The sequence below is a fragment of the Rhinatrema bivittatum genome, chromosome 1, assembly GCF_901001135.1.
Source record: "Rhinatrema bivittatum chromosome 1, aRhiBiv1.1, whole genome shotgun sequence".
Taxonomy (NCBI): Eukaryota; Metazoa; Chordata; class Amphibia; order Gymnophiona; family Rhinatrematidae; genus Rhinatrema; species Rhinatrema bivittatum.
Window position 1 is genome coordinate 143732608 of NC_042615.1, and position 14224 is coordinate 143746831.

The 14224-nt window shown below is 41.7% G+C and overlaps 1 protein-coding gene across 2 annotated transcripts in view; it reads right to left on the bottom strand.

Annotated features, from left to right (window-relative positions):
• OCIAD1 (OCIA domain containing 1) overlaps window positions 1-14224 on the bottom strand; it is a 65439-nt gene that overhangs the window by 17856 nt on the left and 33359 nt on the right. For both annotated transcript variants that reach the window (XM_029587942.1, XM_029587933.1), the window contains 3 exons: window positions 12910-12957; window positions 7968-8097; window positions 910-1103 (listed from right to left, as the gene is read on the bottom strand). In XM_029587942.1, coding sequence (XP_029443802.1) covers window positions 910-1103; window positions 7968-8097; window positions 12910-12957 — 372 coding nt within the window. The remainder of the gene's footprint in view (window positions 1-909; window positions 1104-7967; window positions 8098-12909; window positions 12958-14224) is intronic.

The following is a 14224-nucleotide window of genomic DNA, read 5'->3' on the forward strand; positions in this document are numbered from 1 at the left end:
GGTCGTGTGTTTGGGGTGTGCGTGTGTGTGGGAGATAGGAGTCTGTGTGTTTGGGAGTGTGTGTCAGAGAGGAGGCTGTGTTTGGGGTGTGCATGTATGTAGGAGATAGGAGTCTGTGTGTTTGGGAGTGTGTGTCTATGAGAGAGGAGGCTGTGTTTGGGGTGTGCATGTATGTAGGAGATAGGAGGTTGTGTGTTTGGGAGTGTGTGTGTATGAGAGAGGAGGCTGTGTTTGGTGTGTGCATGTATGTAGGAGATAGGAGGTTGTGTGTTTGGGAGTGTGTGTGTATGAGAGAGGAGGCTGTGTTTGGGGTGTGCATGTATGTAGGAGATAGGAGTCTGTGTGTTTGGGAGTGTGTGTCTATGAGAGAGGAGGCTGTGTTTGGGGTGTGCATGTATGTAGGAGATAGGAGGTTGTGTGTTTGGGAGTGTGTGTGTATGAGAGGGAAGGCTGTGTTTGGGGTGTGCATGCGTGTAAGATAGGAGGCTGTGTGTTTACGAGGAAGTATGGAGGTGAGTGTGTATTAGAAAGGCTTTAGTTGTGATAGACAGCAAAACTATATGAGAGGGGCTGCAGTTGATATGTTTATGAGGATAGTTGAAATTACATTTTATAAAACAAAGTATATTGAGGGGGTGCTTGAAAGCCAAGTAATGAATGGATCGACAACTGACAGTAGTCTGTAACCTTCCCCCCTCCCACCTCCCCTCCCAAAGCATGAAGTTTAGCGGGGTGTCCAGTTATGGTCCATGGAATAGCTGACCACCCTAGCTTGAAAACCTCTGGTCTGGGTCATACTCAATGTATACATTACCACCTTTTATTAAAGACACTATAGGAATAAATAAATAAGTTCTATTTTTCAAGGTATAAGACACAAACTTGGCATGATCTCTTCCTGAAGGATACCTTGGGCAGCATGATCTGTAATGCCCGTGGGAGTGGATTCACTGAGAGAAGCGCTGAATGGAGCGGCACGGTCTCCGAAACTGTGGTCATCTGAATACATGGAAGCAGAAGGGACTTCAGTGACAGATGCACTTTGACGAGGTGCTGCAGTATTCACATTCTCCGCATCAGCAAACTCCGTTCTTGCAGGATAGCTTGAAAATCAATCAATGCATTCTGCCATTAAGGATGGAAAGGCTTCATCAATATAAACACTGGAACTAAGAATAAAAAGGTTGAATAAGACTGGCATAAACCAAGTAGAGGAGGATGACGCATGTATTGTCTTATGGAAGTAACGGACTACATCTAACACACCTTCGACTCTACCTGGTTACTTTCTCTATTCCCCTATAATCTGATTCTATGATTACTGATGCAAAAGATCTGCTGCCTCCACACTCCCATCCCTGTTACCCTCAAACCCATTTTTCCTAATATGGTTAGTCAGGTGCACAGGGATAATTTAGTTCTTAAATGGTTACAAAGATTTTGACAAATTTGTTCTACAAAAACCACCAGGCATCAACATGGAGTTTCAGCCATCTATGGATTATTTGAAAAATGCACCTCTATGAAGCGTTCAGAGACACCTCACCTACTCATTGCTAGTGACAAATTTCTGTGAGCTCAGATGATACTCATGGTTTCACTCCAGGCTTGTAAATTAATTTTGCCAAAAGGCTATCCACCCCAGTCAGGGCAAAACTTGAGTATGTCCAACTGCAGCAAAGACACACAATGCAAGTTCGAGTTATGTTTTGGGGGGATTTAAAATTTGGCCAGCTGCAAAGTCTAACAGGGACTCTGATCTGCCATCAGCACCAACTTCCCGCTGCTGCCATGAGTTTCAACAGCACAGCTGTTTCCACATTTTTTGTATGAGCACTTATTCGAAACCGCTGTGTTGCCAGAGTTACCAACAGAGTAGAAAGAAGTTACTCCTGCTAGTGGCTTGGGAGCCTCTGTTGGGCTCTACGGTTTGCAGAACTAGAATCCATGAAAAACAAACCCCAATCTTAATGATCACTGATACACTTCAGGAACTTGGATCTGCTTTTGCCACAGGTCATGCCATCATGGCAAAAAAAAAAAAAAAAGAGAAATGTTAATAAGAACTGTTACAGATCCCAATCCAACCACTCTAGCTCCTCCAACACCAACTAAAGATATACTGGGGAGATGGATTTACAGAGTTGGTCATATTTGAGTACAGGTTTCCAGAGCAGAGAGATGTTGGATTTACAACACGGTAGTTGCACCTGACACAGGTCAGATTGTGAATTTGGCAATGAAGATTTAATGCAGACAAGAGTAGAGCTGTGCATTAGGCTGGAGCACAGAAACACAAAGGAGCAGTACATAATGAGATTAGAGTACTGATTTGCAGACAACTGAGGAGAAATCTCAGAGTGATTGAAGTTGAGGATCTCAAGATCACCAAATCGTGTGACAAGAATGCCAGAAGAATACAGCTCCACAAAGTGTCACCACAGAGAGCATAAATGCACCACAGCAGACTGTAGTTTCCATGCTAAAACTATACAAAATAAAAGATAAAGTTGTGGTGGGAGTGGGATCAGCATCCAGGCTGTCATGTATTTCTAGCCAAGTTAAAAAAAAAAAGGATTATTTGTATGTAAGCAATTTCCCATTAAAACTGAAGTTTCTTACAGATGCAACTGAGATCGGTGAAACACAGAATTAGCTGAGTTTAACCACAGGACAATACGTTTACTTGCTCTTGGTCAGGTTCCAGCTCCGATCCTGGAAGTCAGGCAATTACTGGTTTTTACTTAGTTTCTGGAGCAACATATTGCGACACAACAGTACAGTAAAGAAAACAGTGGGTTAAACCTATCCTCAAAAGGAAATATAGACCTGTGGTCACTCAGTCACATTATCTATAATACAGAAGGATAGAAGTTACTACACCAGGAGAACTAACCCTATACATTGAAAAGCCCGTAGGAGCATATGCAGCAACCTGTGCCAATTCAACCCCTGTGGGTGTGTGCACATTGAAAAGAAAAAAAAATTCACCAGCAAGTTCTTAATTTGTGCAAGATTAATCTACAATACTTAAAACACCAGAGAGGAAAACCACTTCCTGTAAAAACAGGAAACTAATTTTTAAAACCTGATTACTTTTTCATGCTTGAAAAGGACACTGACCTAAAGGCTGTAAAACATTAGAGCGGGGTCAGCTTTCCCCCAGTACCACTGCGAGCAGCCAGTGCCTCCCTTGGACAATCAGTTCTAATGGGCTCAGAGCTTTTGGCCCAAGGCTGATAACATTCCACGCCCTTCCTCACTCATCGCATGAAAACCAGACTTGGAGAGATTCCACCAAGTACAATTACTTTCTATTTCATTACAACTGGTCTAATCCACGAGGAGAAACATGACAAGAGAACATGAAAACATTTACAGATCTATCACTAACTGGGCCACCTACTAAAGCCAAATAAAATAACTAGCATAAAGTTTTATTATAGAAAGGCTATAAATATTTTAAATACAACAAAATAACTTGATATTTAAGAGAAGAAATTAGAGCATTATCCATGTGAAAGTTCATCAGCTTGGCTACTGGACAGGTGTCTTAACATCCAAAGAAAACAATGGGTTTACACGGGTTCACTGGAACCAGCTTGACTCAAGGAAGAAGTCTAGTAAAATGCTTTGAATATAAAGCCTGAGTCTCCTCCTCTGTTTCCTGAGGAGCCTTCTCGTCTACCCACACACCCTTCCTCGATGGGGTTTCCCAAGAACCTATCCTTAGCCCATTACTTCTTTCTTCCTTCTTGCCTTTGGGTGACTACTTTCCCATTTTAATCTCAGTCACTATTTTTCTTAAACTGAGGGCACTCTTGTTTTACTGAATGCTGCTGCCTTGTCCTGAGCAAGTGATCTCTTCAGTGTCGGTAGAGGACTTTGTTATTTCCCCATCTCATTTCAAGGGTTGTTATTATTGTAATCTAGGATTACGGTCAGATAGACCTAGCTAACAGAAAAACCCACAGGTTAAGAGTGGAGTTTATGATTGTGACTCATGCATAGTAACATATTAATGATGGCAGAAAAAGACCAAAATGGTCCATCTAGTCTGCCCAGCAAGCTTCCCAAGGTAGTAACTGCGGCTCCGTGCAGGTTACCTCCAAGCATTTTAATTTATTCCATCCTCTAACCTTTAGGGATCCACAGTGTTTATCCCATGCCCCTTTGAAATCCTTCACAGTTTTAGTCTTCACCACTTCCTCCGGAAAGGCATTCCAGGCATCCACCATCCTCTCTGTGAAGAAATACTTCCTGACATTGGTTCTAAGTCTTCCTCCCTGGAGTTTCAAATCGTGACCTCTAATTCTACTGATTTCTTTCCAATGGAAAGAAATCAGTGGAATTAGAAATCAATGGAAAAGGTTTGTTGACGACCATGGATCATTAAAACCTTTCAAGTATCTGAAGGTCTGTATCAACCTTGCTCCTCCTCTCCTCCAGAGTATACATATTCAGGTTCTTCAACCTCTCCTCATAAGTCATTCGATGGAGACCACCCACCATTTTGGTTGCCCTTCTCTGGACCGGCTGCATCCTGTCTCTGTCTCCTTTGAGATACGGTCTCCAGAACTGAACACAGTACTCCACGTGAGGCCTCACCAAGGACCTGTACAAGGGGATTATCACTTCTCTTTTCTTACTAGATATTCTTCTCTTTTTGTAGCCCAGCATTCTTCGGTCTTTGGCTATCGCTAAGTTACACTACTTTGTTGACTTCAGGTCATTAGACAGTATCACCCCAAGGTGTCTCTCCTGCTCCGTGCACATCAGCCCTTCACCCCCCAACACATACAGTTCTTTCGGATTGCCATACCCCAGATGCACGACTCTGCACTTCTTGGCACTGAATCCCACCTGCCATATCTTCAATACATCCAGTTTACAAACATTACAGAGTGTGGGTACTAATGGGTATTATTAGCCAATGTCCATTTACAAACAAATTTAACATGTATACGTTGCATGCATGTTGAATTTCTGATAGTAACGCTAATGCACATCTAACAAAAAAGAAAAACATAAAATGCCCTCATTAGGTGTTAATGCTGGGTGCCCAGTGTTAATACCACCCATATAATCGGGCCGATGCAATACTGTGCCTTTCAGGCAGTTCTTGGCTTGACACGCATCCATAACCCCCAATGCAAAACGGGGGTCAGCAAGTTCAAAACGTGCATCCAATCGTATGCGTAGCTAACAGCGCTCATCACATGTAAATTCATGTCGATAAGGCTATTAGCTATTCCTCCCGGCATACACATTTTTACTCTCCAAAATTAACGCCTGCCCCAGAGGGCTTTCCTAACCTGCTGACAGCCACCTCTCCTGGGCACCTGCTGCCAAGGAGGCACTAGGAGCGAACAATTTCCTCTAGTGCCTTCTTTTTACCGTGGCAGCCCATTTGCATATTGCATCGGGCGCCCACAGAGCGCATTGGTGTGCATTAGGAGAGTAGGCGCTCAATCATGAGCACCCGTTTTCCACATAAGAACATAAGAACATAAGAAAATGCCATACTGGGTCAGACCAAGGGTCCATCAAGCCCAGCATCCCGTCTCCAACAGTGGCCAATCCAGGCCACAAGAACCTGGCAAGTACCCAAAAACTAAGTCTATTCCATGTAACCATTGCTAATGGCAGTGGCTATTCTCTAAGTGAACTTAATAGCAGGTAATGGACTTCTCCTCCAAGAACCTATCCAATCCTTTTTTAAACACAGCTATACTAACTGCACGAACCACATTCTCTGGCAACAAATTCCAGAGTTTAATTGTGCGTTGAGTAAAAAAGAACTTTCTCCGATTAGTTTTAAATGTGCCCCATGCTAACTTCATGGAGTGCCCCCTAGTCTTTCTACTATCCGAAAGAGTAAATAACCGATTCACATCTACCCGTTCTAGACCTCTCATGATTTTAAACACCTCTATCATATCCCCCCTCAGTCGTCTCTTCTCCAAGCTGAAAAGTCCTAACCTCTTTAGTCTTTCCTCATAGGGGAGTTGTTCCATTCCCTTTATCATTTTGGTAGCCCTTCTCTGTACCTTCTCCATCGCAATTATATCTTTTTTGAGATGCGGCGACCAGAATTGTACACAGTATTCAAGGTGCGGTCTCACCATGGAGCGATACAGAGGCATTATGACATTTTCCGTTTTATTCATCATTCCTTTTCTGATAATTCCTAACATTCTGTTTGCTTTTTTGACTGCCGCAGCACACTGCACCGACGATTTCAATGTGTTATCCACTATGACACCTAGATCTCTTTCTTGGGTTGTAGCACCTAATATGGAACCCAACATTGTGTAATTATAGCATGGGTTATTTTTCCCTATATGCATACCGATATGCATACCTATATGCATACCGATACTGCTTCGGCCTGAATCTTGGAAAATTAATTACACCTCCTGAAGTGTAGTCAATGTTCCATCATGAGGTAGACTGTGTTAAGAGATGGCAAAGTAGCTTATGGGCCTAAACCCTCTCATTCCCTGAAGTAGTCAAAGGCTTCTGGGCTCCAACCCCTGTCCCCCCTTGAAATAGACAAGATTCTCTGGGTCAGAGCCACCCACTGTCAAAATAATGAAGGATCTTCAAGCCTAAACCCTTCCATCCCTAACCAGATCCCACTCGTCTTAAAGATCTTTTAGAAATCTTCACTGCAACCTTTCACGCTGGGCTAGTTTATGCAGGGAAATTTGAGGTGTCCAATATGACAGTGCGAGGGAGTGTACAGAAAACCTCCCCAGAACATCTTAAAAGACCGGTCCCAGGTATCTGGCCTAGTTCTCCTTAAAAAACGGCCTGGCAAGGGATTCTGGTCCAAAGGAGTCTCCTTTCACTAGGGAATAAGAAAGACAGGGCCCAAAAGGGTTAGAGAGGCTCCAGGGTGAAGTCAGAAGCCGAGCATATGCCAAAATAGTTTATGTTTAATCACTGTATGGACTGCGGAGGTAAGCAGCCTTTTCTTGTAATTTTTCTGTGTGTAAATAAAGAATTGTGTGGAGAACTGGCAAGGGTCCAGCCTCTTTGTCCTCCAGCCTCTCTCAAAAGCTACCACAGGTAGCATAACTTTTTAATATGGCCATGTTAATGCTGCTACTTTGTGCATCTCATTAGCTGGGTACATTAGGACTTAAGTTCCATCTTAATACTCATATTACCTGATGGCTTTCTCAAGGGTTAGTATATAGACCTCTCGGTCCTTTTTTCACAACCCCAGAAACAAACAAAGATATGATGGGATAAAACAAGTGCCCACAGCAGTACCACATCTTTGAATACAGAATTATTCAGTAATCATAAAATGATGACAAAAAAATTCACAAAAAAATTTCCATAGTTTGAGATTTAGTGATGAACAGGTAGCCAAAAAGGGGATATAGCTCTTCAGCCTAAAACCATGAGCAATACAAATATTAGCTATATACATCCATAGCATTCCAAATCTTTTAAATATCTATAAAGTATACAGGAATCATATTCATATATATAGCTTTATTTATCCACAGACAGACATGCACACATTATATATCTATATACAGTAGATATAGATATGAGAGAAAGAAACAGAGAATGTACATCTTTTTCAAGAAATAAATCATCATGCTCTGATAGTTTTTCAATTATTTGAACAAATAAAAGTGACTTTATAGTTGGTTGCCAGAAAGCTTAGCCACTGTCTAATTACTCTGCTTCTCCTTCCTAATCTTATCCTGATCATTTTCTGAATGGTGACCTAAGAAGAATCCTTGGACACAACGAATGAAAGGCGTTCTCATGCCTTCTGAGATAAACTAGCAGGAGGGAGGCAACAAAGTCAAATATTACAGCCAGCCTCCCTCCCTCCCTCCCCTTGCCATAGTGAATCAGATACATGCTCCACTATGCAGATACTCTGCAGCTGCAGCCCATGGACTTCAGCAAGTTACTGAACCAAACCTTTGGAGACTTACTGAGATGGCAAAGATCTATGGCCTTGTCGAAGAACTTCTCCGAGAGGGGAATTCTCCAGCCTCTTGAATTTTTCCTGGCAGGTCTTCATGTAGGAAATTTTGCCTGCCATGTATCCACATATGCCAGCAACTTAATGTTTAAGAGGGAAAAATAAGTAAAATTAAAAAAAAAATATATATATTACATACATATATACCAATGTCTTGCAGCACAGAGAAACACTATTACCACTGGCAGGCAAGGTGTCAAAAGAACGGAAAGAAGTCTTCTCCTAAGCAGTGCTTATGAAGCTAGTCAGTAAAAGGCCCGACAGAAAGAGAAATATTGAGTTAGCAGTGGATGCAGCATTTACAGCCGACTAGATTCTGGGTGCACCTGTACTGGGTTAGGGATAGCACTGTAATCTATGACCCTGGGCAAGGCTAGTCAATATAACAACTGGACTAGATGGGAAAGAGGGCTATAAAATAAAAATCGACAACCATCCAAATAAGGGCAGATGAAGGCTCATGGTGACACAGCACCAACTCGGCCCCATTCCAGTTGAGCTGGAATGTCAAAGAAGCTGGAGGAAGCTGCAGGGCATGTTTTTCGCTTTGTTAGTACATCCTAGAGGCGAGAGGCTTTTCCTCTAATCTGTCATACTGCCAGCATTTAAACTAAAAATGTAACTTAAGTCTACAGCAGTGAAAGTAAATGGCTGGATATAAATGAGTAATAAATCTGAAACTGCTCCATGTAATGCAATGGGGTTTCCTGCAGGCACCTACGGACTCTTCCAAAGCCACCCGGAACTATATTGGCCTGAACTAGTATTTGTTTAATATTTCCACCATTTCTTCATCTCTCTCCACACACATTGCTCCCTGTCACTTTTCAATCTCAATATACCACTTCGGACCTTCCTTCTTTCTCTGATACATCTGAAAACTGTTTTATCACCTCGCCTTACCTCTGGCAATCCTTTCTTCTGCCTGACCATTTGCTTTCCTGATTTCTTTCTTCATGGCACTCAGTTTCACCAGATATTCTTCCCCATGTTCCTCTTTTTGGGATCCTTTGCACTTCTTGAATTCTGTTTTTTGCCTTTATTTTGTCAGCTACCTCCTTTGAGAACCAAATTGGTTTCTTATTCCTCTTACTTTTGTTTACTTTCCTAACATATAAATTGATTGCCTTTGTAATCGCTCCTTTTAATCTGGCCCACTGTTGTTCCACCTCCCCAATTTTTTTGGTCTTCCAGTTCTTCCTCCAGGTTCATCCCCATTTTAAGAAGTCTATGTTTTTGAAATTCAAAACTTGGGTCTTTGTGTGACTTCTTTGTATCTTACTTGCAATATCAAACCATTCCGTCTGATGATCACTGATGCTCAGGTGGGCACCCACCCAGACATTAGAAACATTATCCCGATTAATGAGCACCAGCTCCCCTTAACAGGCATCCGCTCTCTCTCTATTTCTTGTAGATTCTACAGAAGTGATTTTCCAATCTACGTCCAGCAGATTAAGATCTCAATGGCCACCACTTCTCCCTTCTTTCTTTCCTTTCACATGTTTTCGACTAGATCTGTCCAGTTCTTCCATTTGAGTCAGAGTCCTGTAGACTACATCAGTAAAAATGGATGCATCATTTGTTTTTTTTAGTACGGCCCATAATGCTTCTTCTCAACCCCATGTCCCTTGCAGTTCAGTTGCTTGGATATTTTTGAAATAAAGAGCTTCTACTCCCTCTTTTCTGTCTTCTCTGTTCTTCCTTGACAAGTTATAGCCTGGAATGGCCATATCCCAAACATGAGAATCTGTGAACCAAGTCTCCATAACAGCAATAATGTCCAAGTCTGCCTCCACCATTAACCAGAGCCTGCAGGTCTGGGATTTTATTGCCCAAACTACAAGCATTTGTGGTCATAGCTTTCTAAATATTCCCCCTTGATTTGCTGCACTTCCTAGTCACCTTTTCTGCTTTTTTGATCTAATTGATCTTATTTTCTCCTCCCACTTCCTGTATTGCTTGTGGATGACATACCATTTTCATTGGCCACCTCCTGCTACCCACATTCTCTAGTTTAAATGTCTGATAATATATGATCTGAATGTCTCATCTTGCATCCTCCTTCCTGCTACAGACAAATGTAGTATTCACTATTCACTAACCAACCTCGTTTCCTTTGTGTAAACCAATCTTCAACCTCCAAACAACAAGGAAACCCCTTGGTATGTGGTTTTTTTGTACAGTAGCTATTGATCGACCAACCACTCTGTGGCTGGCCTGTTTCAATAGTTCCCATATTTTGTTTTATTTCTCATAAATTTCAGTAACTTCCATATTTTGTTATATTACCCACTTAGCGATGCCTAAATCACTGTACTTATATATCCCGATATGCGCGGTCTGAACCAACATTCACTTGTGCAAATCCTTAATTAGGTAGTTATCTCGTCTCTTAAATGCAAATTGCTGCCGCTGTTGATGGGTTCAGAAGGCGCCGCTCACATGAAGAAGTTACATATGTAGAAAAAATACAACAGCAGACATTTCCCTGAGGCCCCTGAAGCAGGCAGAGTGCTGCCGAAACATGGCCATTGTCGGGCGGGCGGTTCTGAACCCATCAACAGCGGCAGCAATTTTCTTCTCTAGATTTTGAAGATCTTTCTGTACTTCATGGACACCGTTTCTAGCAAGGTCACTGGTCCCCAGATGGATGACAACATTGATATCAAAGTTCCTACTTTCTTCTACAATGGCTTTGACTATCTGCTTAGCAATTTCTACGAGCTGTGAAAAAAACAATTCCACTTAGTTTGTAGTTGTCCCACACAGGAAGACCTAAATGGCTAAGTTCTGCTGCAAAATTCTAGTCTCCAGGCAAATCAATTCTAGGAAGAGCCCCTCCCCCTAGAGCCCCTCTGATGATAAAACTTATGGGACTTTTTTTTCCAAGCCACAATACATACGCTTGCCCTTTTGTTCACAGTAAAAGTACCCCTCCTTTTAAAGGCATAAAATAATACAACAGAGACTTGGGATACACTTATCCCAGGTATTATAAATAAGTAAGCAGTTCCTCTTAGCTTGTGCTTGCCTCACACAGGAAGACCTGCAAACAATGGCTAAGTTCTCAGCCTCTGAGAAAAAGCCATTGGGAGAGTTCATGCTGCAGGAATCCCCCGATGCAGGAATGATTCCGAAACGCAGTCCGTGTTGGGACTTTTTGGGAAAATTGCACCATGAAGAAAACATGATTTTGTAATTGTACTATGAAGAAAGCAACGGAGTTACCAAGATTATTATAATTGCTCATACTAGTAAAGTATGGCATGATGTTAATAAATGTATGGGTATTTCATATACTGCTTTTTCCTGTATGACTACCAAAGGGCTACCAAAATGATAAGGGGAATGGAACAACTCTCCTATGAGGAAAGACTAAAGAGGTTAGGACTTTTCAGCTTGGAGAAGAGACGGCTGAGGGGGGATATGATAGAGGTGTTTAAAATCATGAGAGGTCTAGAACGGGTAGATGTGAATCGGTTTTTTACTCTTTCGGATAATAGAAAGACTAGGGGGCACTCCAGGAAGTTAGCATGGGGTACATTTAAAACTAATCGGAGAAAGTTCTTTTTTACTCAACGCACAATTAAATTCTGGAATTTGTGGTTAGTGCAGTTAGTATAGCTGTGTTTAAAAAAGGATTGGATAAGTTCTTGGAGGAGAAGTCCATTACCTGCTATTAATTAAGTTGACTTAGAAAATAGCCACTATTACTAGCAATGGTAATCATGGAATAGACTTAGTTTTTGGGTACTTGCCAGGTTCTAATGGCCTGGATTGGCCACTGTTGGAAACAGGATGCTGGGCTTGATGGACCCTTGGTCTGACCCAGTATGGCATGTTCTTATGTTCTTATGACTTCATTGGTCACTTTTTCCCCAGATATGCAGATATTTGGGACATTTATTTCAAGGGCAACAATTTAACACCTTCACAGATCTCTTGGAGTTCGAGATTCCAAACCACTCTAAAATTTTGATAGTTATGAAGGGACATAGGGAAAATGCAGGAGTAGCTGGAGTGGAAGAAGAGTGTGAGGGCTTACAAGAACTGTTGTGCTGTGACAGCGGGGGTGGCCCCATGATAACTAAATTGTATTTATGTATTGGGAATTTGATCCATCTGAAGGGGACCTCACCTGGCCTTATTTCAGTCTGGAACGAGGATTTACAAACTGATCTAGATTGGAAGGGCTGGAGGCAAATTTGGAGAGCATCCCAGGCGATTTCCTTCTGCACAAAGCCTAGAGAACTGCTGTTTAAGCTAATACACTGCATGTACCATGCTCCTCTGTCCTTTGCTAAAATCAGTGCTAGTCATTTGTGCTGGAGGGGCTGCAGTCTATGGGGTGACTATTTGCATATGTGGTGGGGGTTACGCTGCTATAAACAACTTTTGGGAACAAATCCTGGACCTCATTGGCCAAACATGCGGCCAGACTCCCCCTAGAGACCTTGGTATATGCATTCTTGGATTTGAGGGGGGGGGGGGAGAAGGGGGTCAACATGAGGGGTTAAAGAAAATTAGCATTTAATCCATGCAGCCCATCTTGCTATAGCACATATGTGGAAGCAGACACCCACTGTGGAGTGCTGAGAGATTAAAATGATTAATATTGCAACTCTGGAACAAATGACTTACTCCCTTAGGGAAAAAAGCAATGTTTACAATGCCATCTGGTTGTCCTACTGGAATTGGCGTAGATGAAGGGCTGAATGTTTATATGCCTCCTATTATAGCTGTCTGTGCTGTATTGACATTGTTTGATGTTAAGTTCTTTGTTCATTTGAACTGTAATCCTATGCCTTATTAAATAAAAAGCTTATTTAAAAAAAAAACAAAACAAAACCCACTGAACTGCGAAAATCTAAATTATGTTGTCAACTTACATGCAACTTTTGGAAGAGAGCCAAACCTAGCAGATGCGGTGAGAGTACCTGAAGATAAAAGGAGAGATGATCAAATTGATGTTACAAAGTCACAGCAAAGCATAAATAAAAAATGACACATATGACATTCTAATTTTCAATATAAAAGTTTAGTGTTCCTCTCTTTTTAAAATATAAGTTATGCCTCCTTACAATCAAAAGCTGACAGGTGCATGAAACAGTGGCAGGGAGCCATTCACTGGACATGGTTAACAGCTATCACAAAGGTAGGCAACTCTGGTCCTTGAGTGCTGCAGGTCGAGCAAGTTTTCAGGATATCCCAATGAATATGCGATATTATTATTACTTAACATTTCTAAGTGCTACTCGATATACGCAGTGCTGTTCAAACAACACACAAGAGACATTCCCTGCTCAATAGAGCTTACAAACTAATCAAGACAAACATACAGGTCAACAGACTATTATTAAAATTAGTTAATGAGGCTGAAGATGAACCAACAGGCTTAAGATTTAAAAGCAGCCTCAAAAAGGTGGACTTTTAGATAGGATTTAAACAGGGTGAGAGAGGGAGCATGCCGCACCAGCTCAGGAAGTCTATTCCATACACAGGGGGCAGCCAGGTGGAAAGCACAGAGTCGAGAATTGAAGGTAAATATCTTGAAAACCTGAATGCTAAGGGGCACTCGAGGACTGGAGTTGCATACACCTGTATCCAAGAAGGCTTGCAAGCCACAGGTGATCTGTTATCCAGGAGATTTTGAAGGGTTTGGCTCCAAAGACAAGACTGAAGAAAAGATTTAGCAATTTCCCTTGAAACATGAAAGGATTTGGGGGAAATGCTGAAAACATCAAGCCAGACATAAAGAGGGTGTGAGAGTAAGAAAAGAGGCGGATGAAGTCAGAGGAAGGATTTAAGTGGGGTGTTGATAATCTGCACTGCATGATGGGTGGCTCAGGGACCAGTTCTTAGCCAGAACAGAGTATGAGGATATGAACTTCATTACGATCTATTGTAGAAATGGCACAGCCATAGTTCAGCCCTATTTTTTTTTTTTTATGGAAGCTGGCCACTGGACAGAGTTTCCAGTACAATACGGAAAAAGGATTCCAAAAGAAATGTTTCCCCCTTAGGATACAGATTTAACTGAAGCCACTTTTCCAATTAGACTGGGTGAGAAATACTGTGATTATTTTAATTATATCTTGCTCAGTGCGATGTACAAATTACAAATACAAAGTCATTCAACATTATTAATAAAAATGTATTTCTCGCACATTAAAACTTTTACAATTTAAAACAGCATAACAAAAC